The sequence below is a fragment of the Podarcis liolepis genome (genome assembly GCF_965112155.1).
Source record: "Podarcis liolepis genome assembly, chromosome: 1".
Lineage (NCBI taxonomy): Eukaryota > Metazoa > Chordata > Lepidosauria > Squamata > Lacertidae > Podarcis > Podarcis liolepis.
The window spans coordinates 21,672,697-21,700,472 of NC_139554.1; the positions used below are offsets into that span (position 1 = coordinate 21,672,697).

Sequence of the window (27,776 nt, forward strand, 5' to 3'; positions counted from 1 at the left end):
CGTCTCCCGTTAGATTCACAAAATGTTTAGGGGTATGCATACCCCTGCGTCCCTGCAGAAAAAAGCACTGTACTGTGGTACCTTGGGTTACTGACACTTCAGGTTACAGACTCCGCTAACGCAGAAATATTACCTCGGGTTAAGAACTTTGCTTCAGGATGAGAACAGAAATCGTGCTCCAGCGGTGTGGCAGCAGGAGGCCCCATTAGCTAAAGTGGTGCTTCAGGCATGTGAGGAAGGGGGGAGGATGCATAGGGGAGGTGGGGAGACAGGGGGCTGTTGGATTTTGTTGTAAAATTCCAAAAATAAATAACAAAAAGTTGTTTGCATTGCTAATTAAAAGTAAAAGGTTGCGTTTCTGCTGTCTGGATGTCATTTGCTAAAACCAAATGTGTTTTAAAAATTGAACCTATACAGCAGAAATACGCACCACTGTGTTCAATGGTGCTTACTCCCAACCATGCACAGAACTGCAGTCATGTGCCATAAATTTAATCATGAGATTTTATTAGTAATTTGTTGTGAATGTCTGTGTTTTTAAGGTGGAGGTATTTTTTAAAGCAATGTGTTAGAAAAGCAAGATATTTAAATCCCGTTGGCCTGACTCTGGATTTCATTATGGAGCTGTCATTGATGCACTACACAGTTAGGAATAGCCCTCAAATGTTGCTGGGAACTGCAAATGGGGAGGAGAGCACTGTAGCGCTCAGTTGCTCCTTGAGGGCTTCTCATAGGCATCTGGTTGGCCACAGGGAGAGCAGGATGCTGGACTAGATAGGCCTCTGACCTGCTCCAGCAGAGTTCTCTTATGTTCTCTCTCCCAGGGCAGGTTAGACTGCCAGAATCTTCTGAGAGCAGCCATTCAAACCATCCTAAAAAGCAACCTACTGCGCATACTCCTGCAGCTATTTCTTGGTAGAGAAGGGGGAACAATAATTGCCACACCTTATTCTAGTAAGTGAAGGTTTGCTGGATTGCTACTAATACAATGAATGGCAGTAGCTTGGGTTACATTAGAAACAAAGGCTAAGCTCCGAAGTGCATAAGCAATGCCTGGTAGAAACTAGAAGGAGCTTAGGATGTCAGGGGGGTGAAGGTATCAGTGGCATGCAAAGGACAAGCATTTCAAGCCACGAATTCTTCTCCAGTTTGAATTAAAATGCAAATCAGAGACAAGTTCTTTCCGCTTGTCCCTTCCATTCAGTGCAATGGAGAAGCATTACTTCATACTTTGAATAGGAGCATAATTGAGAGGGTGGAGGAACCAAAAACAAAAAATGTGAAGACAAAAGGGAAGACCATTCTTCCTTGGTTATTCTTCCATAGGTGGACTTCCCATCACCAATTTTGCCCATGCTGCCTCTGAATTTGTACTAGGGAAACATTTTTCTTTTACACTGAATGGGAGCAGGGTTGAAGGAAGGCTGAGAGGAAAGAAATTCTGACAATTCTTTGAAAGTTTTTTCTCTCAAACTACTCCTGGAGGTTTTCAGTCCTCCCTTGGAGAATATTCAGTGAAATGACCTTCCTTATTTTGCCACCCACAAAGTAAGTGGAGAATTTGAGGGAGGGCCATTTTCACTCTGTTCTAGATTTTTAAAGACAGTGAGAGCCTCGGTTGGGCTCAGGGGGAAAAAGAAAGAAGTTTTCTCATCCAAGTTCATCCAAGGTGGGCTTGGGAGATCTTGCTCATCTATACTCTGTGCCTTTCTTGAAGATATGCTTCCCAGGACTTGTAGTTTACTGGATCCAACTTAGTTCATTTCCCATACTTACTCAGAAGTTCAGTTGCATCCATTATTGCTATCTGTTCTTTAGAACATGGTTACCCTTAAAGGGATTATTGGCAGACATTTGTAAATGTCAAGTCTCAAGGTTGTTCTATTAGGTGAAAGGGGCAAAGATTTCAAAAGCTATTGATTTCTGCAGCACCCTCCAAAGACTTTCCTTCTTAGCTCAGGCAAAAAGTGAAAGTTATTTTTAGACCGTTTGTTCTAGCACCGGGAGACTCCAAACTGAGTTTATAGGAATATTTTTCCAAATACAGTGGTGCCCCGCAAGACGAATGCCTCGCAATACAAAAAACTCGCTAGACGAAAGGTTTTTTCATTCGCGATTTGCCTCGCAAGACGAATTCCCCTATGGGCTTGCTTCGCAAGACGAAAACGTCTTGCGACTTTGTTAAACCGTTTAAACCGTGCTTCGCAAGAAGAAAAATTCGCTAGACGGCAAAAATTGCGGAACGAATTAATTTCGTCTTGCGGGGCACCACTGTACATTTGTCTGCCTGTGCTTTATTTTTAGCATTGACACATCTGCCAATCTCAGTGTACAGATCTATAGAAGGGTTACCAAAAAAGCTTATGTTGTCACTCAGTTAAACAACTTTGCTGTATCTCGGGTAGGACATGCGAGGGAATCAAAAGTTCATCTCAGACAGGGGTCTCAACCCACCCAGCTTCTACGTCCTGCAGCACTTCAACCCACCAAGTAAGGGTTGGAGATCTTGCTGCTGGACTGCAGCTCCCATCGTCTCCAGCCACCTAGCCAATGAAATGGGATTATGGGAGTTGTCCCAACTGAGCCCTCATGGCAAGAATGGGGAACCTGCAGCTTTCAGGAATTTCTGGACACCAGCCCCCATCTGCCCCAGCCAATATCAGGGGTGATGGGCGCAAGAGTCCAACCACCGTTGAGGGTCACCAGTTCCTCAGTGGCTGACTCAACTCCTTCCACTCTGATTGGCTTCGTTTAGCACAAAGAGTAACAAGACTTCTTCTCAGTGGCTAAAAAGCTTCCATCATGGCAGATTTTACCCATCACTCTCAAACAGTGGCGGAGGAAGGGGGTGCAGGCGTGCAGTTTCCCTCAGATGTCATCACTGAGGGGGTATGTGACAAAATGAGTTTTTAAAAAATTGTGCTCACGAAACTTTTTAGGAGAGAGGTGGTGGCTTAGGCGCCTGCAGGGTCCGCGCTGCCTGAAACAGCAGCTTTCGTCTGCCTACTGCCTCTCCCTCAGACACCCTACAGCTGAGGGGGAGGCAGCGAAGAGGCTCCAAGTGTTGGAGAGGCTCGCCCTGCCCCCATGGGTGGCTTGACACGCCCCCAGCTGCAGGACACACACCTGCACCAGGCACTCAAGCGGCTAGCTACTCCGCAGCACACATATGCACATGAAGAGGCAAGAAAGATAAGAATGGGTTTTTTGTGTGTGACTAATTTCTAAATCCTGCTATTTGTCCATTGCAATAATGTCTTCAACGTGGAAATCGTTATACAAAATATTGGAGCCCAAGATACCCCTGTTCTCGTCACCCACAGAAGCCATGGCAGTTTAAAAAAGAAATATGAAAGCGGAATGGCCAACATCAGTCTTAGAAGTAGAAAAGGATAAGCCAACATTGAAGCAATATGAGGAAATTAAAAACTCGCTAACAGACTGGCTACAATATTTCCAGCTACACCAAAGACTAGCTATAGATTCAAAACAAGAAATTGCAAAGGAAACATCTAGATTTGAAAGAGAATCAATACTTAACAAAAAGAAAATTATTTCACGAGTGTATGATTATCTTCTGGAATGGGAAACAAAAGAAGAACGGTCATGGTTAAATGGGCACAGGACTTCGGGCATAATATACTTATGGAACAATGGGTGAGATTATGGACGGCAGACATTGAATTCACAGCATGCTATAATCTCAGGGAATATACCATAAAATGGTATATAGATGGCATCTTACCCGCAATGACCGCTCCCCACTTAAAACGGGGGGCGCCCTTTGCGTGGACGCGTGCAGCCCCTAGATCTGGAGCGGCTCCAACAGCATAGGCTTGGCTTTGCCTTCCCTCAGGTGGGATACCTGGAGGTCTCCACCTACCTCAGTCAGTTGTCCAATCCCACCTGGGGGAAGCGTTGCCAAGGAGACCAGGCCAGGTAGGGGAGGGATTACCTGCCCACACAATAGAGGGAGGATCTTACCTAGGAATCCTCACTTGGCTCCAGAGCTTCTCCCACCCTACCCACCCTCAGTTAAGGTCTTATTTTGCAGGTTAACTTTTCTTCACAGGTTTTGCAGGTTAACTTTTCTTCACAGGTATGCGGGTGCTGCTACGTTAAGGTCGCTGTTAAAGGGCCGGAAAGGAATTTCCCTGCATTGGCAGGTTTCGCCTTTCCCGTAGCAAAACGTCACAACTTTGGCGGTATCAGGCCTTGGGCGGAATCCTTTTGTCCATCTTCCTCTTGCGGCGGCGATACCAGGGTTCCCCGTTAAAGGGGTTTTGTGAAGGGAGGCTTTGGCCGTACACCGAAAGGTCGTCATTGCTCCCTCCTGCGGCGGCGGCGTTACGGGGGCGGCCATCTCTGCTTGAACATATGTTCTCCAGAGCCGGCCCATCCCCCACACACACACTGGATAACCCTGATGCTCCCTAGGTCCCCGGCTGGGGACCGGGGAGGGAGAACGCCCAATGCCTGAGCCAAGGTCTACCCACATTTGAAATTTAATAAAGTTGTGGCCAATTTAATCCCATAGCACGTTGTCTTGAGTCGTTATTCACATGACAGGGGGACCGTGCAGGATCTGGGGACTCCGCCTGTCCACGCAAAAAACTTGCTAAAATGTATAAAGGAAAAACATCAACCTGTTGAAGATGTAAAAAAGAGGAGGGATCATACTCTCATATGTGGTGGACCTGTATAGCCATTGGCAGATACTGGAATGATATTTATAATGAGTTTAAGAAACTATTTAAAATTACTTTTAAAAAAAACATACCCCAGAGATTTTCCTACTTGGTATATTACCATCAGAAATTAAAAAAGATATAAGATCATTGTTTATGTATGGTATAACAGCAGCTAGGACCCTTATAGCAAGGAATTGGAAAAATGAAATGCTCCCAGAGATTACAGATTGGCAGATGCTCATGTTAGAATATCTACAATTAGCAAAACTGACGGGATCAGTTAGAGGAATATCGAAACAAAAAACAACTAGAGAACGGATAATATTTAAGAATTATGTAAAACCTTATTGTACAAATAACTCCATATTAGCAGAAATTGAGTGATATTTGTAAAGAAAAAAAATCAAAGGAATATATACAAAACAGAAAGAAATGATATTATATAATGTAAAACTGTGTAAAAAAGAATGTTATATCAAACAGTATAATGAGAAGGATGGGAAGGATCGTGCCGATGAGTACTTTTACTATGTAAATAACTTTGTCTTCTTCTATTTTTGATTTCTTTGTTTCTTATCTTTGTTACTTCATTTTTTATTTTTTATTTCTTTATAAATTTTCTATTTTATATAATTTTCTTTTTTTACCTGTTAAGAGATAGGACATAATGTCTGTATAGACATGCAATTTTTATAATCAATAAAGAGATAAAAAAATTTTACAATAGTCTCTAGCAAGATCCCCAAAGTAACAGTTCCACAACTAGTCAGGTAAAAAGATAAGACTCCACACATGAGGAGATATTGTGTTATGGATTTTTTGAACAAAGATTTGCCAGGCTGCAACTTTTCCACATGTGCAGCCCTCCTGAGGCAGGCTTTTCAGCGAGGGACAATGCAGAGCTGATAGGGCCGAGGGAAGTTGCTTATGCCGCTCAACACCGGTGTGAGATCGATGTCCTTGGGGTCAATGATGGACTTCAGAGTGAAGTTCTGCAATATGGTGATGAAGAACAAGAAGATCTCCATACGGGCCAGACCTTCCCCTACACATATCCGCTTCCCTGCAAAGGAAACCCAAAGTGTAAGATGCATAACAGCCACTTTGGCTGTTACGGAAAAAATAACAATCTTGCCAAAGGAGCAAAGGTGCTGCTCCAGAACAGCTCCTGGGAGAGTCACTCCACCATTTCTTTTGTTTCAGCTGGCCACAGGAAAGGTACAAGGAGTTCTGATGGACCCAGAAGCCTCTGCCCCTCTCTCACAATCTGGGAGCCCTTCCAGTTTAGGCTGCAGGAGGAAGAAGGTTCCCCCTCATTGCCCTGACACCAGCCGATTCGGGAGATGGGAAAGACCTGAGCTGGCTAAGACTGCAGCCTACTGAGGAAGCAGAGCTCTTACCTGCTGAGAAAGGCATGAAGTAGTTGCTCTTCCTGAAGGTGCCATCTTTGTGCAAGAAATGTCCTGGGTCAAATTCTTTGGGGTTTGGAAATTCTTTGCTGTCATGTAGCACAGATATCAGACTTGGATATATGGTAGTGCCCTGCAGAGAGTGCAAAGAAATGGGCTGGATGGCCATGACACCCAACGAAAGCATAAAATTGACTCTCACAAAGGAATGGTGTGGGAAGGCACTAACAGGAAGGAAGGTACTTTGTTGTTGTTTTTTTATAAGATACTTATTAAGATTTTCAAAATATTACAAAATAAAAATAAAAAAGTAAGAAAATACAAAATAAAAATGGTTAAAAACAACTCATTCTTTCCATTACTTATTTTTCATTAGCTTATTTCCCGGACCTCCTCACGCCTCCCTTTTTTGTATTCCAGTTCAGTTTGTTGGTTCAGCAAATCCTTACCCTCTTTGTTTATCCTAGTCTTTAATCTTAAGCTATTGTAACGTTAAATTTTTACCTATTAATAATCCATTTTTCATATTCCCTTATAATATTACAGCTGAAAACCACTTAATTTCTATCCAACATCATTCTAACATTCATTAATTTTACAATATTTCTGTAGATAGTCTTTAAATTTCTTCCAATCTTCTTCCACCGACTCTTCTCCCTCAGATTCTGCCAGTCATTTCCGCCAGTTCCACGTAGTCCATCACCTTCACCTGCCATTCTTCCAGGGTGGGTAGATCATGTGTCTTCCAATACTTTGCAATGAGTATTCTTGCTGCTGTTGTGGCATACATAAAAAAGTTCTGTCCTTCTTTGGCACCAATTGGCCAACTATGCCTAGAAGAAAGCCCTCTGGTTTCTTCAAGAATGTATATTTAAATACCTGTTTCAATTCATTATATATCGTCTCCCAGAAAGCCTTAATCTTTGGGCACGTCCACCAAAGGTGAAAGAATGTACCTTCAGTTTCTTTACATTTCCAACATTTATTATCGGGCAGATGATAGATTTTTGCTGTTGTGGGTCAAATTCTTTGGGGTTTGGAAATTCTTTGCTGTCATGTAGCACAGACATCAGACTAGGATTTATGGTAGTGCCCTGCAGAGAGTGCAAAGAAATGGGCTGGGTGGCCATGACACCCAAAGGAATGGTGTGGGGAGGCACTAACAGGAAGGAAGGTACTTTGTTGATACAGAAGAAGAATGTAGCAGCTTCAGAAGGCAATAGGGTGTTTAAAACGAAGTCCAGGATTCAAGATGCCCAGCTACGCTTTAGGAGTTGGGCTAAACTACTTCCCTTGCTTGTACATAAGAAGAGAAGAAAAGCTCTGCTGGATCAGTCCAGTGGCCCCATCTGGTCCAGCATCCTGTTTTCATGGTGTCCAACCAAATGCCCATGGGAAGCCCATCAACATAATCTAAACAAGACAGCACTCTCAATTCCTGTGGTTTCCACCCACTGGTATTCAGAAGCATGCTGCCTCTCGCCATGGAGGTAGAATATAGCCATCATTGCTAGCAGCCTACTATTAATACTTAGAGCCTTGAAAAGAGCTGACCTTTGGAATGACATATTGTCTGAACGGTGTATCTTTGAGTACTGCATGAGGGCCGCTCAGTGGGGCAATAGAGATGAACCTCTGGATCTCATGGATGACAGCATCTGTGTAAGGCATTTCCCCACGATCTGCCATGCAAGGACTTCGTGATCGGCCAATAACTCGGTCAATTTCTTCATGCACTTTCTCTGTGATGGGAAGAATGAGGTTTAACGCCAGTGCAGGAAACATTACAGAAGAAACTGAAACTCAGTGGGAATGGATGCAAGGCTCTGCACACTTTGGAGCTTTCAATTGTTTTCTGGTGCCAACTTTCTACTAACTCGTCACCACAGGCAATTTATTGTAGCTTACCTTCAGCAATCCATCTGTAAACAGGGAAACATAGTATAACTGCAATTATTTATATATTAATTTAATTTCTATCCAAAAGGAGCCCAGCGGGACAAAAGCTTTAGGGATGTTATAGGAGCAAGTGATGGTCCAGCTTAGAGAGATTCCTATTGGAGGCACTGTCCAGCAGTGATTCTGATACTACCTGAGGGCCCTTTGGCCCCCAGCCCTTGTGGTTGTGCCTTTGTCTAAAGCAGTGGTGTCCAAACTTTTTTCAAAGCGGGCCAGAAAGGATGAAGTAAACCAAAGTTGTACTTCCGGGTTAGCGCCATCGGCTAATGGCGGATTCCCTCCGAACTTGCTGAATTAACAATTTGAATTGGAATACAAGAAGGGGAGGTGTGGGGAAGTCAGGGAAATATGTTACGGAAAATAAGGATCATAAACTGTATATGTTTTCTTTTTCTTTTGTTTTTTCTTTTGGTTTTTTCTTAATGGAAAATTCTCAATAAATATCTATTTTTTTAAAAAAAATGAAGTAAACCAAAGTTGGTGACCTTTTTTTTAGTATTTTACCCCTAGGAAATATCCTGCTGCTGGGGCCGGATTAAACCGACCAGCAGGCCTGATTAGGTCCCCAAAATGGACTTTGGACATGCTTGATCTAAAGGATCTGCACTGGCTGCCAGTACACTACTGAGCCAAATTCAAGTTGTTACTGTTTGCATATAATTCCTCGGTTTTGCAATATGGTCAGCGATAAGAGCTCATACACACTTCTGTTTTTGCTGGGATTTCTAGGCACGGGTCTGTGGTTACTAGGCATGGATCTGAGCATTTTGTCCACCCCCACCCCCACTGTTGTCTCCAAGAAAGCCTTCTGTCTACTGCTGATGTCAGTCAGCGATGATTAACATTCAGCGATGAACAGTGGGTTTTCCTGGGGAAAGTGGCAGAAAAACCACCTCTTGGACCTGTGACACATAAATCTGGGAAAGAACTAGAATAATAAGTTACTAATAATGCATCTGTTTTACCTTGTATCTCTGGGTATTTGAGGAGGATCATGAACCCGTATCGCAGTGTGGTGCTGGTGGTCTCTGTTCCAGCCCCAAACAAGTCAACTGTGCTTATGGCCAGGCTTTCAATGGTGAAATGGGATGCACTATTACCTTTTTCCTGCAGAAACACACAACACAGTCAGTGGAGTCAACTCAATTGTTCTGAGTACAGCATAACAAGAATTTAGCAGCGCCACTGGGACCAGCTCCCTTCCCAAGACACATCATATCTCAAGTCTTTTTATAGCTCATTCCTCTGGACATTCCTTGCCCAGAGGGCTAATCATTAGAAAGAACTTCCTACTTACTGTAGGAACAAGTCAGCAATGGGAAATGAATCTACTCCAATGGGGTGTGGGCAGGAATCTCTTTCCTTGGCATTCCCCACAAGAAGCTGGATGGATGTCTGCTGGTTGGGAAGCTTCAGGAGTGGCAGGAGAACCCACTTGGAGAGTTCTGTGAGTTTTCATGATTACCTGATCCATTTTCATAAGGAAGCAGTCGATAAAATCCCGAGGTGAGTTGGGGTCCAGAGTGGGCTTGTGTTCTTCAACCTCCTCCAAAACAAACTCTCTGATTGCCAAGATGTTTTTCAGCACTTTGTGGTGGGGTCCAGGGATCCATTTCATCAAAAAAGGGAATACGTTGTAGAGCTAGAAGAAACACCACAAGAGACCCTTTGGCACCAACCTCAGTCAGGGTTTGTCCACACTCAGGCTTCAGTATAAGTTGGCTACTGTTGCCTTGTGTGCATTTCAACTCTGTGGTCCACACAACAGCATTTTCACTACCAATGCCTCCCAAATCTATGTAGATGTTCCCCATCTGCATTACTGGGTGGTGCTTCATTGATTGTACTGCATTGTATTATCTTCCCTTCCCCTCAATTAGTGCTTTCCTACCCTCTACCTAATGTTTGTAGAGGTCATATGCAGATTTTTTTTTTTAATTTCACCTATGTGTACCTTTAGAAAAATCTGAAAAATCATGCAACATTCCCCCCACCCCCGCTGCCAAAACCGCAACAGCTGGGTAGGAAGCTGTCTTATATTATTATTTTATTATTATTATCATTTATTGAATTTATACCCACAGGTCTCAGGGCGGTTCACAGACTAAAATCAAAATATAAAACCACAAAATGCATAATTAAAATAAGATCAACAACCCAATTACCCCCCCAAAAAACTCCACATGTTAAAAGGTATATACTGAATGAGACCATTGTTCTCTCAAGGTCAGTACCGCCTATGGAGCTGCTCTGCTGGGTATCATTCAGGAGTCCCATTCCTAACTAGGGATGCTACTAGGAATTGACTCTGGGACCCTATATAAATAAGCCAAATGGTGTAAAGCTGAACTATGGGGTTACATACATATCTCTAAATTTAGTCCCATCTGCTCCTCCTGTTGAAACCAGGCTGTGTACACATCGCTGGCTTAAAATGTAGCAAGGCAGGATAGATATGGATTGCGGCTAACGTCATGTATTCACACCTTCTCAAACCAGTAGTGGAAGCACACTGGATGCAGAGGCAATGGCAGTGTATATACACCCCAAGTGATTAGTTCCAGTTATAAACTTGAGCCTGTGGGTTTTACTAGTTAAGCTTTACTTCCTGCTCCACTGGGCTGCTGTTAAGTCAAACCTTGGTTACTAGACCCAGGTGCATTGTGTGCCTTGACTGGATCTCCACATTAAGAACATAAGAAGAGCCTATTGAATCAGGCCAGTGGCCCATCGTGCTGTCACAGTGGCTAACCAGTTACCCATGCCAAACCTGCAACTAGGACATTAACAGAAATATTAAGAGGCAGAGGCAGTATGGGCTATGAGAAGCCTGGAAGAAAGACATTTAAACAGCAGGAAAATGGCTACAGCCAGAGGCAGTATCTACATAAAATAAATATTCCACATGCAAGTAAACTTTAGACTTTGTGGAAAAGAATGCATTTAACCAGATGGCACCTACCTGTCCCCAAGGAGAGCTAAAAACCCGAAAGTTTTCACTTATTATGCTTAGAATGGATAGCAACTTCTTGTCATTATAATCGTATCGTTTCCCAAAGATAATTGCACAAATGACATTGGAGATGGCACAACTGAGTGAGAAGGTTGGATCCAAGGGCTTCTCTGGAAGAACAAGAAAAAAATAATTATACCCATTACAGGTTTTAGGCAATAATCTAGTCTGGAATTTCTGAGCTGCCATTTCCTGGCTCCTGGCCTCAGTGGTCAGACAGGGAGCTGCCTTTCTCATAACAATTCTGGAGGCATGGGCATCTTCAGTGGCTATGAGTGGTTTCTTCCAAGGACTTTCCAAGGTGCTTTCTTCCAGCTTCAGCCAATATATCCTTAGATAGGAAAGAGTGACCACAGTGGTGCAGGCCTTGGTGAAGTCTAGACTAAAACTAGGGAATCTAAAGCACTTCAGATGCTGCTAGACTCTAACTTCTGGACCACTGTCCATACTGGAATATCTGTCAGTAAGGATTGAGAGACGAGCAATATTAATGTTTGTAGATGCCGAAAAGGCATTCGACAACATATCATGGGATTTCATGCTGAAAAAATTGGAAAATATGGAGATCGGGGATGATTTTTACAACGGAATAAAGGCCATATACACCGAACAAAGAGCGAAGCTGATAGTGAACAATGTGATAACAGAAGAAATTGAAATATCAAAAGGGACTAGACAGGGTTGCCCGCTCTCACCCCTGCTGTTCATATTGGTCCTAGAAATCCTTCTGAATTCAATTAGGAAAAATGAAAGGATAAAAGGGGTGAAGGTAGGCCAAAATGAATACAAAACCAAAGCTTTCGCTGATGATTTGATCATTACGGTGGAAGACCCGATGACCAGCGTAAAGGAAGTGTTAGAGGAAATTGGTAAATTTGGGGAAGTGGCAGGCTTCACATTAAATAGGAAAAAAACTAAAATTCTAACTAAAAATATGGAGCAATCAATGATTGAAGAGTTCCAACAACAAATGGGAATTGAAGTTGTTAAAAAGGTTAAATATCTCGGAATTTGGATTACACCAAAAAATATTGATCTGTACCAGAATAATTATGTTATGATATGGAAAGGAATTAAGAAGGACCTGGAAGGATGGGGAAGGTTAAAACTATCCTTTTGGGGTAGAATAGCAATGATCAAGATGAACGTGCTACCCAAATTACTATTTTTATTTCAGACGATCCCAATATTAAGAGGAGCTAAAATCTTTAAGGAGTGGCAGAGATCGATTTCAAGATATATCTGGCAGGGCAAAAAACCGAGAATTAAATATAAACTGCTAACGGATGCAAAAGAGAGAGGAGGATTTGCCCTGCCAGACTTGAAGTTGTATTACGAGGCATCATGTCTTTGCTGGGTAAGAGATTGGATAAAGCTCAAAAACACGAAATTATTGGACTTAGAGGGATTCGACAATAGGTTCGGGTGGCACGCTTATTTATGGCAGGAGGGTAAAAAAGGTCATCAATCCTTTGGAAATCATATATTCCGGAAATCGCTAATCGAAGTATGGATCAGATATAAAAATATATTAGAAAGGGGAGTACCACAATGACTATCCCCTTTAGAGATGATGGGAATTAAGCAACTCAATATGAGAAGTAACTGGGCCACATATGGAGACCTGGTATTCAAAGAAGGGGACAAATGGACAGTTAAACCATATGAACAAGTGAAAGAACATGTACGGGACTGGTTGCACTATTGGCAGATAAGTAATATGTTTAAAAAGGAGGTGAAAGAAAAAGGGTATGAGGAAAAGGATTCGAAGTTTCAAACAGAAATTGTTAATAATGATAGTAAAATCATATCAAAAATGTATAAAATCCTACTAGAATGGCATACGATGGATGAGGAGGTGAAAGAGGTAATGATCCACTGGGCCAGAGATCTAGGGTACAGTATAGAGCTGGAAGAGTGGCAAAAGATATGGAATCAAAATCTGAAATTCACAGCATGCATAACACTAAAAGAAAATGCCATGAAGATGGTATATAGATGGTACTTAACACCAGTTAAATTGGCCAAAATGTACAAGATCTGTAATAAATGCTGGAGGTGTAGAGAGAAAGAGGGTACGTTTATGCATATGTGGAGGGAATGCGAGAAAGTGAAGGGTTTCTGGGGAAAAATATATGATGAAGTAAGGAAAATGCTACAATATAGCTTTGTTAAGAAACCAGAGACCTTTCTACTAGGGATAACCAGAAGGGAAATTAAAAGGAAGGATTTCAAACTTTTCCAATATGCAATAACTGCCGCGAGGACGCTGATAGCTCAAAGGTGGAAACAAGAACAAGTACCGACTCTGGACGAATGGAGAAATAAACTAATTGATTATGCGGAATTAGACAAACTAACGGGGAAAATTAGACTTCAAAGAGACCATAAGTTTTTGGAGGATTGGGAAAAATTTAGAGAGTATTTGAAAACTATATGTGAGGAGAATACAATGCTAGTGTGTTTTAAAGAGGCTTTGTGAAAAGTGAGGAACATCGCAAAAATGTAAATAAGGATATAAAGAAATTACTTAAAGGTGATACTATATATTAAGAAATGTGTAAATAGGAGGATTATTATGGATGACTGTCAGAGGAGTGGAGGGAGGTTCAACAAACTAAAATACGTGATGTGGAAAATGGAAAGATGGAAGTTTTTATAGAAAATGTAATAAAAAATATTTGCAAAAAAAAAGAAGAAGAAGAACGCAGCTGGAATTCAACAATATCTGCGGAGCACTCTTGCAGTTGATAGTGTTGGGATACTGCCAGGGAGATAAAGTCCATCATGGCCCCAAGCCGTGTGCCGGACGATCCATCGATCTCCCGTAGGCACGCAGTATCATCGATTAGCGACATGAGTTTCTAGTAATTATCTTGCCACATTCCATAGCTCATGCACACTCTTATCAGCAGATAATGCACAGCGAAAGTTGCACGCAGGAGAGCATTATTTACAAGCTTTATTCAGCGTTGATCAGAACAAAGAAAGACATGACTGCCTGCCTGCTTCAGTGTCTCCGATAGAGAGAGAGAAACGAAAGCAATAGCTAACATAAACATCCTGCTCCCTTTTAAGGTGGAACAGAAATATCCTAACAGATAGAGAATCAGCAGCCGGGCTTTAGATGGAACTGGTCTGTGTCAGCATATTACACCCCTGCTGAAAGCTATGCATTGTTTGCCAGTACATTGACAAGGTAAGTTCAGTGCATTACTGGTGTGTATGAAGCCCTCAGTGACCTAGGACCAGGTGGTGGTTAATAATCTGTTGTAATGTACCCCAGAATCTGTTGTGATGTTTAAGCGGGTCTGCTTGATAAGCCTATGTCAATGAAGGGCAGTGGCTACCCACCCTGTGTGTCCCGGAACTTTTCTAGCAGGAACTGTGCTTCCTCCTTTATCCTCTCCTCAATACTTTTCTTTCCCATGCCAAAGTTGCGCAGGGTGGTAAGGGCAAAATGTCGGAGCTGCTTCCACGCCTCCCCATTGCTGAATATAATTCCTGGAAAGCAGAAGAGGAAATGGGTATAAAGGAGATGGATGGACTGAAAGAGAGAGCAGAAGAAGCAGGTTGGAAGAGCAGGAGGCTCTTATTCTTGGCTCCAGACCACCTGGAGACTTGGTACTTTGGTGCCTCCTTAGTCCATAATCAGTAGCTGGCCAGTCTTCTGATACATGCCCTTACTGTAAAATATATGTGTTTAATGTGCATAAAATGCTATGTTTGTGTGTGTTGTGTATGAAACATAGTGGAGGTTTGCATTTGCAGAATGTCCATTTTTGAAGCTAAAACTTAAAAAGAGGTTTCAATGTTTTGATATTTATGTTAACTGGTAATTCATCTCTTGGAGCCTGGGTCTCTCTCTGAAGCTGCCAGTATAACTAAGAAGCAATAGTTCTTGGACTATATTAACCAGAAAGAACTTAAAGAAAACTGGACTACATTGCTAGTTGTTTAAGTGCAATGTGTTGATTTGTATTTATTTATTTTCTTGGTAACAAATTCATAGATAGTTTGCAGTAACTTTGAAACTCTTTCTTGGTGTGGAGAGCTTCTTGATTCACAAAATCCAGGTCAGAGAATTCTGCTCACATAACTCTCACACTTACTGCCCACACCAGAATTACCCCAGACCATTATTTTTAAAGGCTAGAGACTCATTCAATACTGCTTTAATTTTTGGTGCTTGTTCTAAACCAGAGGCAGAGCTAGCTGCTTCGGCACCTGGAGCGGCCTGTGTGGGTAGGGGTAAGCACCCTTGGGTGTAAGGCGGCGCGCGGCGGAGGGGACCTTCCGGCGGGTGCCAGCGGCAACGCACATCCCAGGGGGGCGCCACATGTGGCGATATCACTCCCCTCAGGGATTGCACCCAGGGCGGCCAGCACCCACCACACCCACCTTTCTCCGCTACTGCCCTAGATATTGCTTAAGTACTTTTATGAGATGGCTCATTTCTCTCTTAAATGGCAATGCCCAATATATAGTCATGCGGCAGCTAGACTGGTGACTGGGAGCGGCCGCCGAGACCATATAACACCGGTCTTGAAAGACCTGCATTGGCTCCCAATACGTTTCCGAGCACAATTCAAAGTGTTGGTGCTGACCTTTAAAGCCCTAAACGGCCTCGGTCCAGTATACCTGAAGGAGCGTCTCCACCCCCATCATTCTGCCCGGACGCTGAGGTCCAGCGCCGAGGGCCTTCTGGCGGTTCCCTCATTGCGAGAAGCAAAGCTACAGGGAACCAGGCAGAGGGCCTTCTCGGTAGTGGCGCCCGCCCTGTGGAACACCCTTCCAGCAGATGTCAAGGCGATAAACAACTACCTGACATTCAGGAGACATCTTAAGGCAGCCCTGTTCAGGGAAGTTTTTAACGTGTGATATTTTATTGTATTTTTGGTTTTTATGGAAGCCGCCCAGAGTGGCTGGGGAGGCCTAGCCAGATGGGCGGGGTATAAATAATAAATTATTATTATTATTATTATTATTATTATTATTATTATTATTATTATTATTATTATTATTATATGCCATTAAAAGGCTGCTAATTATCTATTTCTACAATCCAGTGGGTACATTAATTAGGAAAGTTTATCTCAAGACGCAATGCTTTGTCTTTGCAACCTTTTTTACTTTATTTTCATGAATAGAGGGATTTTCCTGTGTCCCCCCCCCCCCTCCACTGGTCAACCAGCATAAAATACCTAATCCCTTGCTGGCATCATCAGCTAATGGCAGGCGTCCCCTGGCAGCAAATTCATCTCCACGGTCGATCAGGGCTTCTTTCACTGCATCATAGCCATGCAGCACCACAACCCGTTCTGTTCCAAAATACATTGTGAACACAGAGCCATACTTCTCACCAAACTGGAAAAAAGATAGAGAAGGACACACATCTAGGTGGGTTTGTGGATTAGGAGAGAGTCATATAGCTGATGGAGAGCCCCGCTGCCCCCAGACTCACTATGGGCATCTGAACCACATGACTCTTAATAACATACAGAAGAGTTCTGCAGCTAGATCAGGCCGAAGGCCAACTAGTCCATGACTGTTATCACAGTGGCCAGCACAGTTCTTCTGGGAAGCTCAAAAACAAGACCTGAGTGCAATAGCACGCTCCCCTCCTGCAGGTCCCTGGAACTGGTGGAGGTTCAGCATCATCGCTAGCAGCTATGGGTAGCTTTATCTTCAATGAATTTTGTCTTAACAAAATTCCACAGTGAATTCCACAGTTACAATATGCACTGTATGAAGAACTACTATCTTGCGTGCGTTGTAAATCTTCCAACATTCAGTTTTAATTGAAGACTCCAAGTTTTAGGTTTACAGACCCTTCATGTGTCCCTATTATCCAGGGACATCCCTGATTTAGAGAAGCCATCCCAGTCTGATCACAGAATGTCCCCCCTTTTCCTTAGGATGTCCTTATTTTTACTGGAGAAATGTTGGAGGGTATAGAGTTATCCGACCCCCTCTGAAGGCAATCCTGATTAGGGAAGTGTTTTTTTTGTTTAATTTTTAATGTTTTCATTATGTTTTTATAAATGTTGGAAGCTGTCCAGAGTGGATGGGGCAACCCAGTAAGGTGTGTGGGCTATAGTAAAATTATCATTATGGAATGGGATGTCCCTATTTTCATTGGAGAAATGTTGGACGGTATGGCATTATGAGAGGGGGGTAAAAGTGTTTTCCTGTCTGCTTTCTCTATACCAGGGGTCTGCAACCTTTAAGACAAAAAGAGCCACTTGGACCCGTTTCCGAAAAAACAACAACAACTGGGAGCCGCAAAAACATTGCAACATTTAAAACAAATATAACACTACATATATTGTTTCTGGCCTTAATGCTATATATACAGGATCGTGCAGTCAGCTGTCAATCTCAAGAAAAAAGGACAAATTAATAGCTAATTAAAATATTTAATTTACAACCAGGTAACCAGGTTAATGGGACTTTTGCTCCTGAACCTCAGTGCTCAGTGTCTGCACATCAGGGCTGTAAGACGTCACCTTCATTTTCACACAGGCTTGCAAGCTGTCATCTGTGAGGCGTGATCGGTGCTTGTTTTTAATATAGTTCATGTTGGAGAAGACCTGCTCACATACATATGTGGAAGAGACCACAAGGGCCATCGAGTCCAACCCCCTGCCAAGCAGGAAACACCATCAGAGCACTCCTGACATATGGTTGTCAAGCCTCTGCTTAAAGACCTCCAAAGAAGGAGACTCCACCACACTCCTTGGCAGCAATTCACCAAACTTTCACCTGCTTAAGTTTAAAAAGGGGCTTCAAGCAACTAAAAAGGGGCTTCAGGCAACTAACTCCACGTGGAATTCCACGCGACCGCGACTGCATAATCAATGCCATAAAATGCCAAAGAAAATTAACCAGGGCCCCAGGGCCCCAGTGAACCATAAATCATAATCAGTGCCTGATGTAAATAATAATTAATAATGAGGGCCCAATGTCATCCTCGTCATTATAAAAATAATCCCTCTCTTCGTGCCGCCCAGCCTCCCAAGAAAAAAACCCCACTTCAAACGGTCACAAAGCACAAATTCCACGTGACCGCGACTTGCTATGCCCAATAATCAATGCCCCAAAATGCCATAGAAAATTAATCAGGGCCCCAGTGTACCATAAATCATAATCAGTGCCTGATGTAAATAATAATTAATAATGAGGCATTCGTCATTATAAAAATACCGTATTTTTCGCCCCATAGGATGCTCCGTCCCATAGGACGCACCTAGTTTTTTGGGGGGGAAATAAAGGGGAAAAAAATTCCTTTATTTCCCCCCCAAAAGCAGGTCGGGGAAACCGAACCAGGTCGAGGAACAGCGGGATGGAGGCGCTGCGCCTCCCTGCTGTCCCCCGAGCTTGTGGGGCTGGCCGATGCCTGCGGGGCGGCAGGCTGCTATCCGCAGCGTGGGGAGCCTTGCCGGGAAGTCCGGCAAGGCTCCCCACGCTGCGGATGTCTGCCTGGCGAGGGGGGCGCTCTGATTTAGGGCGCCCCACCCACCGGGCAGCAGGCTGCTATCCGCAGCGTGGGGAGCCTTGCCGGGACCTCCGGCAAGGCTCCCCACGCTGTGGATGTCTGCCTGGCGAGGGGGGCGCTCTGCTTTAGGGCGCCCCGCCCACCGGGCGGCAGGCTGCTATCTGCAGCATGGGGAGCCTTGCCGGGAAGTCCGGCAAGGCTTCCCATGCTGCGGATGTCTGCCTGGCGAGGGGGGCGCTCTGCTTTAGGGCGCCCCGCCCACCGGGCGGCAGGCTGCTATCCCCAGCATGGGGAGCCTTGCCGGGAAGTCCGGCAAGGCTTCCCACGCTGCAGATGTCTGCCTGGCGAGGGGGGCGCTCTGCTTTAGGGCGCTCCGCCCGCCGGGCGGCAGGCTGGTCACCTCCGCCCCTCGCCTCCGCCCCTTGCCTCCTCCCCTCGCCACCGCCCCGGAGCCGCAGCAAAGGCTTTAAAGAGCCGCATGCGGCTCTGGAGCCGCAGGTTGCCGACCCCCACTCTATACCATGAATATGATTATACTGCTCTGTTATGTCCCCCTCATACTCATGTTTCTAAGGGAATTCTTAAAGTACCTTCCAACCAAGCACATTCTGGGGAAAATAAAGGAGCAGCTTTTCAAAATACAAGAAGACTATGAACTCCACACTATCCAGCAGAGGCTAAAAATGTTCAAGGGCAAAAATGCCCAAACCATCCATCTGTGGAGGGAGAATTGGACCCGCCCTCGCCCCCTGTCTCTAATATAGTATGAAAACTGCACTATTGCTTTTTAAAATTCTTTACTCAGAAGGGGGCTTTATGGCTTTTATTTTAAGGATAAAATAATAAAATGACAATTAAACAACCCCCTTTGTGGAGTTGTGGGACCTGCTCAAAGTCCACCTCTTTTCTGTGGAGCCTTTGCGACAAGTCCCTGCTTCCCATCCCTGCCGATGTAGCCAAGCGCAAGTCCGTGCCACTGAAATCACAGCGATTCTGCTATTCTTTTCTTATGGTCTGGATGCCACCCCTCCCTCTTTTGCCTCTCCTCTGTCAAAGTGCAGAGTCTGTTGCCTTATACTCTGCAAATGTGCCCTGCACACAGATGGTACCAAATCTAAATAAACAAACTGAGAATGGATTGTCCCCTTCCAAAAGAGTCACATGGAAAGAGGCTTGCAAACAGGTAACGGTCATCAACAGACAGCTGTTGAGGAAGGTGCTCATCTTTGGCTTACCTCCTGGAGAACCTGGGGCAGGTTGTTGGTCTTCAGCTGCAGAGCGTTCCCTACGATGGGCAGTGGAGGTGGGCCAGGTGGCAGCTGCTTTGCATTCTCTGGCGTTCTGCTCCTGACTGCAAGGAAAACAAGGCAAGAGATACATATGATCATCAAAATGGTCACTGTCCCTAGAGGCTCCATGGCACCAGCTAACAGTGACTGAAATGACTCTAGATGAATTGATTTGCTTTCCAATTTTATATACTCTGAGGAGGCCACATATACACGGACTTTCACCAATAGGAATTCTAGGTTTCTCTGAGTACGGTAAATGAGATTAGCCATTAAGTAGATAAGATTGCAGAATCAAGAAATGAACTTCTCTGAACTTCAGTCTGTATTCTTTTCAATCATTAAGCAGAAGTCTGCAATGTAAGACAACCAGGGTTTCAGGTTTTTTCCTGCCAAACACTGTAATGTAGCCTTGAGGCAAATGGTTCTGCTTCTAAGGTGCTTTCAGGACCAGGTTCCTGCAGGAGAGTTTCTTGTATACTCTGAGTGCTTTGTTGGAGGTTTCTTGCACCTCTGATGCCCACAAATGTTAAATAAATTTGAAATAAACTTGAAGGCAGGTCCATAATGGAGCTCAGCCTTAGCACAAATACATCCCTGTTAGGAGACCTTGCAGTTTGGGTGAATTAGACTGAGACATTTACACACAGTTTCTGGATTTCTACAGCTTTATTCATGCAGGAACAGAATTATCTTGGCAAGAACTATTTACAGGATGAGTAGAGACAAAAAGAGAGAGCAATAGTAGGCATCTTATTAGGAGAGAACAACAAAAGGTTCAGCTTTTACAGGTGGAGTTAACTTAGAAAAAGACTACGAGCAAATGCTGGCTTGCTTGCTACACAAACATTGCTCTTGTGTGGCTTAAAGTAGTACGTGCATTACCTAGAGGTTCAGGAGAAGGAAGTTTATTTGCTTTCCCCCAACATGTTAGGATATTTCCGTTCCACCTTAAAAGGGAGCAGGCTTTTGTAAGCAACAGAGTCTGCGCATGTCCTATTCACAGGATGTTTATGCTTGCTGTTTTTTCCTTTCGTTTTCTCAGTTGGCCGAAGATGCTGACACAGAACGGTCACGTTTTCTTTTGTTCTGTTAAACGCTAATAAAGTCTGTAAATTATGCTCTTCTGCGGTGCAAGCTTTTGGCTGTGTTTCTGCTGATAAACAGTGTACACCCAGCCCTGGAATGTGGCTAGGAATTTCCAGAGGCTTCGTGTCGCTAACTGCTGGATCTGCCTGTCTACGGGAGGCCGATGGATCGTCCAGAACTCCGGCTTGGGGGCTCATGATGGACACTATCTCCCTGGCAGTTTCCCAACAACAAGGTTATGGGCCCAGATTCACGGCACCTACAGGAGAGTAAAGCTGCAACAGACTGCGTTAAAGAGGTATGGTGGGAAAAGCGAAAGAAAAAAAGGGAGGTTTTTGGCTTTTCTGTTTTACCTCGTCTTTGATCTCCGGCAAGGCAGATTAATCGGCCTGGGAGCCGAGCCAAAGAGTTCGTGATTAATGGGCTGCCAAGATAAGGGGTCTTTGAAGGCATAAGACTCACGGCTAATGCCAAAAGCTGGAATGGAATTTTTCCAAGCTTCTGAAACTGCTCCGTGTCCTAAGTTGGATGGGCAGAATTATGAACCCTGGGCAAAATGGTGTGAGAGTTTACTGCGTCAGTTTGGGGTGTGGCATGTTGTTTCTGGAGCCCCCCCAGTTCCTCTGACAGAGAGATGGAAATCAGCTGATTCGAAAGCGATGGACATAATAGTCCTATCCGTATCTCTTGAGGAAATTAAGACGCTGGCTGGCAACACCACTGCACGTGCAATGTGGTCTGCTTTAAAAGAAGCTCACAAAGCAAAAATCCCAGCCCAGAGTTTGACTGCATCGGAGGTCCTAGCTGTTTCCCAGAATGTGATTGAGTGCAGGGATGCTGAGGGCACCGGTTGCAAGCTGCAGGGGGAGCTGACCGTCACGTCGTCCCAGGCAGCATTCCAGCCTCCAGGGGGAGCCAAGGAGTCGGCAGCTGAGAGCTCTGTTTCTCATGGGAACCAAGGCCATCGCCTTTGCAGAGGCCGGAAAGGCAAAGGTAAACAGAGCCACAGGCAGACACCTGCAGATGGCCAGGAGCAGAGGGAGGGTGAAGAGCCCGCGCAAGGGAAAAACAAAGCGTTGTTTACTGGCACAGCTTCACCAAAGGCTAAAGGCACGTCTGCAGATGGCCAGAAGCAGGGGGGCGAGCTGCAAAAGCCCACGTCAGTGGAAAGCAAGGTTTTGCTTGCTGGCACAGCTTCACCAAAGGCTAAAGGCAAGTCTGCTGGCCAGGAGCAGCAGGGGGGCAAGCTGCAAAAGCCCAAACCGCTGGAAAACAAGGGTTTGCTTGCTGTAAAGACTGCTCCAACAGCCAAAGGCGACTTTGTTGTGGATTCAGGCTGCACGCGCCACATCTCCAAGGACAGGCATCTCTTTATCTCCTTCAAGCCTCAGGAAGGTGAGATCCACCTGGCTGATGGAAGGACGTTGCAAATTGCAGGAGAAGGGACTGTGAAACTTGCAAGTTTGCACACAACCATCAGTGGTGTACTATATGTTCCAGGCGCTGCAAGCAACTTGTTGAGCGTCCCACAGCTTACTGGACGTGGTTTTCAGATTTCCTTCAAGAGGAGCGTCTGTGTCATCAGTAAAGGCAAAGAGGACTATTTGCATGCAAAGTTTATGGATGGTTTATTCCATATAACTTATGATGACACTGTTGTTGTGTCTAATGCTGATTCTTGTTGTGTTGCACAAACTAACAAAGTTCTTCATGCAGGTTGCATTCATGATGCGCATCGAAGATTTTGTCACCTCTCTTGGAAGGCACTGGCCAAGATGCCAGAAGTGGTTGAGGGTTTGAACATCAAACCCTGTAAATTTCACATGAAATGTGTATCTTGTGCAGAGAACAAGGTGAAGGTTGCTCCAAAGGGCAAGGAGTCTAGCAGGCAGGCTTCCAAACCCTACCAGCTAGTGCATGCAGACCTGGTAGGGCCACTAGCGCCCTCTATAGGAGGAGCAAGGTACTTCATGATTCTGATTGATTCTTTTTCCAGGTACATTCATGTGTATTTGCTCGAACAGAAATCGCAAGCGTTTCCGAAGTTTAAGGAATTCTGTGCTTGGTTGGAAAATGTGCACGGTAAACGTATTTCTTGTTTTTTTACTGATCGGGGCGGGGAGTTTACTTCTCAGCAGTTTGAAGCTTTCCTGACTGAGAAGGGAATCCAGCATGACATGTCAACGCCCAGATCGCCATGGATGAATGGGCTTGCGGAGAGAGCAAATCAAACATTGCTGCAAGGAATCAAAACCTTGTTGCATGATGCCAATCTCCCTGATAAGTTTTGGGGGGAGGCTCTGGGGAATTTGGTTTATACCGTTAATCGCAGATTGTCATCACCCATTGGTTGTACCCCCTATGAGAAGATGTTTGGCAAGAAACCCAACACCAAACACATGAAAATATTTGGTTCTGACATGTGGGTACGCACACAACAAACCAACAAGCTTGGGAAGCGTGGGGCACATGGTTTGTTCATGGGGTACGAAAAAGGTGCATACAGGGTATGGATGACTGACTCTAAGTCCATTAAGTTCACAAGGAGTGTTGAGTACAATCCTAAGTGGGGGGAAAATGTGGGAATTTTCCAGAGTTACCCAGAGGAGGATGAAGGTGATGTCAAGCAAGCAGCTAAAGATGAGAAAGCTGCTGCTGATGAGGATGAGGATGATGCTGATGAGGATGAGGATGAGGATGATCAGAGTTCGGATTCCAGTTCAGTGGGCGGCGCTGCTGCTGATGTCAGTGAAAGTGATGACACAGCAGACTACCAGAGCGCAAAAGCCTCAGTCAGACCATCTGATGCGTCTGACAATGAACTGGAAGAACCACTGTTCACCATTGGTCACTTTTCTCCTAAGAAAGAGGAGATGAGTCCAGAAGACTTGCGTCTAGTACGCAGATCTGAAAGGGCGACCAAGGGCAGACCTCCAAAGAGGTATGCTGATGAGTTTGCTAAGACAGCAACTGCCGTTCTTAGTAGCTCAGAGAAGGTATGGGAACCTTCAAGCTTCAAAGAGGTTCAGGAGTTAACCTCTAAAGATGCTGAGCCTTGGCTTAATGCCATGAAGGCTGAAGTTGATTCCTTGAACAGGAACCAAACTTGGGAATTGGTACCGGTAGTCCCAGGAATGAGACTGGTTGGCAGCAAATGGGTCTTCAAGGCCAAGACAGACCAGAATGGCAAGGTAGTCAGACACAAAGCCAGATTGGTTGCCAGAGGTTTTTCACAGGTACCAGGACAGGATTACCACGAGACCTACTCACCCACAGTCAAATATGAGAGCATTCGGCTGATGCTCAAGGTCGCTGCGGAGGAGAAACTGCATGTTTCCCACCACGACATTAATACAGCTTTTTTGTATGGGATTTTGAATGAACAGCTGTTCATGCTTCCACCTGATGGGATGGAGATACAGAAGGGTATGGTCTGTAAACTGCGGAAATCCTTATATGGTCTCAAGCAGAGTGCCAGGTGTTGGAACACAAAACTCACTGAGACATTGCTTTCTCTAGGTTTTCACCAGGGCAAAGCTGATCCATGTGTGTTTGTCAAGGAGGAGGGGCAAAACAAACTGTATTGTTTATGTTTTGTTGATGATCTTCTGATGTTTTGGAAGAATCAAGCTTTTTACCAAAGCACCCTAGCTCAACTGAAGGAGCACTTTGACATGAAGGATCTTGGTGAGGTATCCAACTATCTTTCTCTGCAGGTGGAGAGAGACCAAGCAGGTAATTTTCTGGTACACCAAACACAGAAAATTGCTGATGTGTTAACCAGGTTGAATTTGGTTGATGCAAACCCAGCAGACACACCGATGGTGACAGGTTACCAGGTAGACAGTACTGCTGAAGCGTTTTCTGACACAACGCTATACAGATGCATTCTAGGCAAGCTGAATTTCATTGCCAGATGTTCAAGACCTGACATAGCTGTAAGCTGTAATCTGCTTAGCAGACATGCCAACAATCCTACGGTTCAGGATTGGAAAGCTCTGAAGCGCATAGCCCGCTATTTGAAAGGGACTATGCACTACAGGCTGAGGTTCACCGGTCAAAAGACTGGAGGTCTTGAAATCTTTGCAGATGCAAGTTTTGGAAGTGACACCACGGATGGTACAAGCACTTCTGGAGTATGCTACATGTACAACCACTGCCTGTTTGACTGGTTGTGCAGGAAGCAGACGACAGTGAGCCTAAGTTCCTGTGAAGCAGAACTCAATGCTCTGTCATTTTCACTCATGGATTGTGAATGGTTGATGCAACTGTTTAAGGACATCAGGGTTTCTGTGAAATGTCCTATACAAGTGTATCAAGACAATAGATCGTGTTTGGCTTTGCTGAACTCCGAGAGTTGCAAGCAGAGAACCAAGTACTTGCAGATTAAGTTACATCGTGCAAGAGAGTGTATCCAGAAAGGACTGATTCAGGTGTCCTACATGGCAGGAAATGAAATTCCTGCTGATCTGTTGTCTAAGGTTGTTAACAAAGAACAACTAAAGGTTTATGTACAAAGGTTGCAATTGAGTGAACCACAGGTACAACAGGTTACACGGAAAGGGGGAGGATGTTAGGATATTTCCGTTCCACCTTAAAAGGGAGCAGGCTTTTGTAAGCAACAGAGTCTGCGCATGTCCTATTCACAGGATGTTTATGCTTGCTGTTTTTTCCTTTCGTTTTCTCAGTTGGCCGAAGATGCTGACACAGAACGGTCACGTTTTCTTTTGTTCTGTTAAACGCTAATAAAGTCTGTAAATTATGCTCTTCTGCGGTGCAAGCTTTTGGCTGTGTTTCTGCTGATAAACAGTGTACACCCAGCCCTGGAATGTGGCTAGGAATTTCCAGAGGCTTCGTGTCGCTAACTGCTGGATCTGCCTGTCTACGGGAGGCCGATGGATCGTCCAGAACTCCGGCTTGGGGGCTCATGATGGACACTATCTCCCTGGCAGTTTCCCAACACAACAATCCCATCTAGCACTACCCACTAATGTGGACAGGACACACCAAGATAGATTTTGGAGACATAAACCTGGAAGTGCTTTTGTATTGATGAGACACACTAATGTGCTCATCAATACAGTGACTCACATGTGCCCTAGTGGGGACAAAACCATGGTCACTATTGTACATGGTGACACAGAACATTAACTTCTTGTTTTCATTTAGTCCAGTTCTTCCATCCACCTCTGGAAATTATTATTATTATTTATTTATTTATTTATTTATTTATTTATTTATTTATATTTATTTATTTATTTATATCCCGCCCATCTGGCTGGGTTTCCCCAGCCACTCTGGGCAGCTTCCAAAAGAATATTAAAATACTGTGATACATCAAACATTAAAAGCTTCCCTAAAGAGGGCTGCCTTCAGATGTCTTCTAAAAGCCTGGTAGTTGTTGCTCTCTTTGACATCTGGTGGGAGGGTGTTCCACAGGGAAGGCGCCACTACCGAGAAGGCCCTCTGCCTGGTTCCCTGTAACTTGGCTTCTCGCAGTGATGGAACCGCCAGAAGGCCCTCGGTGCTGGACCTCAGTGTCCGGGTAGAACGATGTACAAGTATTTAGTACAAGAGGGGAGCATGCAGATGATGGAAGCCTGCAAAGTTATTTATTTAAAGTATTGAGCGGTCCCCTTTTAAGGGGTGGCTCCTAAAACAGGAGTGATCATATCCTCAAGCATTTCAAAAAAACGATGTCAAAAAGAAGAGAGTAAATATCCCGTTGTGTATATTAGCTGGCCTTTTTACACTGATTCACGGCTTAAACATACTCCTGGAACAAGTTATAGACATCCATAAAATTTCTGTAATTAGCTGGGATAATATCTCCGTTATACCAATGTTAAATTCTCTTTCAAACTGACTTGTCAGTTCAGTTTGCATAAACTTATTTGAACTTGTGGTTCGGTTCATAAACCAAAGTGCACCAGGTGTTCTTGCCAACAACTGTTGCTGCTCTGTGTGTTTTGAGTCAATCTCCTGTCAGTGCAGATCACAGAAGTTCAGCCCATTCTAGCCACGGCTAGGACACTTTATGGCTGCTCTGCATAGAGAGGCCTACTCAGTTCACCAGAGTTCAGATTGCATAAACAGTTTCTTTGCCAGAGCAACTGGTGAGGCAGTAAAGCTTCTGCCTTACAAGCACATGGTCCCAGGTTCAAGACCCGTTATCTCTCGGTAGGAGCCTGAAGAGCCCTGTGACTCGGGATAAGCCAGCTTCTTACATTCCTGTGTCAGGGCAAGGCACCATGATCTGATTATTATAAAGGCAGTACAGGGGTACCTCGGGTTAAGTACGTAATTCGTTCTGGAGGTCCGTTCTTAACCTGTAGGGACGCAGGGGTACACATACCCCTAAACATTTTGTGAATCTAACAGGAGAAGAAACTAAATATATATATATATATATTTAATTTCTTCTCAGCATGGTGAATCGGCAGTTCTGTTGCTACCCCTGATGGCAGCCTTTGGTCCATTTACTGCATTTATTTTTCCCAATTTGAACCATAAAATGGTGATTTTCTTGAGTCAAAATGAGAGCACACCTACACTATACTGAACAGAAATCGCACGGCGGTGGCGAGAGGCCCCATTAGGTAAAGTGGTACCTCAGGTTAAGAACAGTTTCAGGTTAAGAATGGACCTCCAGAACGACGTATGACGAGGTGAAAGAATCTGTTTACGACTGGTTACATTACTTTCAGATCAATGAAATGTTTTAAAAAGATTGCGTGGACAGGCGGAGTCCCCAGATCCCGAGCGGTCCCCCCCGTCATGTGTAATAACGACTCAAGACAACGTGCTATGGGATTAAATTGGCCACAA

At 44.4% G+C, this 27,776-nt stretch overlaps 1 protein-coding gene and 1 long non-coding RNA gene across 2 annotated transcripts in view; one reads left to right on the forward strand and one right to left on the reverse strand.

Annotated features, from left to right (window-relative positions):
• Positions 1–2,280: 2,280 nt before the first annotated feature.
• LOC310707149 overlaps positions 2,281–27,776 on the forward strand; it is a 31,165-nt gene continuing 5,669 nt past the window's right edge. The window contains exon 1 of the long non-coding RNA XR_014526360.1: positions 2,281–2,861. This is a non-coding gene — a long non-coding RNA (uncharacterized lncRNA). The remainder of the gene's footprint in view (positions 2,862–27,776) is intronic.
• LOC310706523 (cytochrome P450 2C19-like) lies at positions 5,493–20,031 on the reverse strand. The gene is made up of 9 exons (XM_083502650.1): positions 19,806–20,031; positions 16,277–16,439; positions 14,427–14,576; positions 11,022–11,182; positions 9,525–9,701; positions 9,025–9,166; positions 7,655–7,842; positions 6,092–6,233; positions 5,493–5,754 (listed from the first exon to the last, which is right to left on the reverse strand). The coding sequence occupies exons 1-9, from the start codon at positions 19,986–19,988 to the stop codon at positions 5,573–5,575; spliced, it is 1,488 nt and encodes a 495-aa protein (XP_083358776.1). The 5' UTR covers positions 19,989–20,031; the 3' UTR covers positions 5,493–5,572.

What these genes read in the sequence shown, in the direction of transcription:
- LOC310706523 (XM_083502650.1), bottom strand. Translation starts at nt 19,988, where the DNA reads ATGGAGCCTCTAGGGACAGTGACCATTTTGATGATCATATGTATCTCT. An exon ending in TCCTTATGAAAATGGATCAG is followed by an intron (nt 9,167 to 9,524) that starts GTAATCATGAAA and finishes GTGTTTCTGCAG; the next exon opens with GAAAAAGGTAATAGTGCATC. An exon ending in GACAATATGTCATTCCAAAG is followed by an intron (nt 6,234 to 7,654) that starts GTCAGCTCTTTT and finishes CACTCTCTGCAG; the next exon opens with GGCACTACCATATATCCAAG.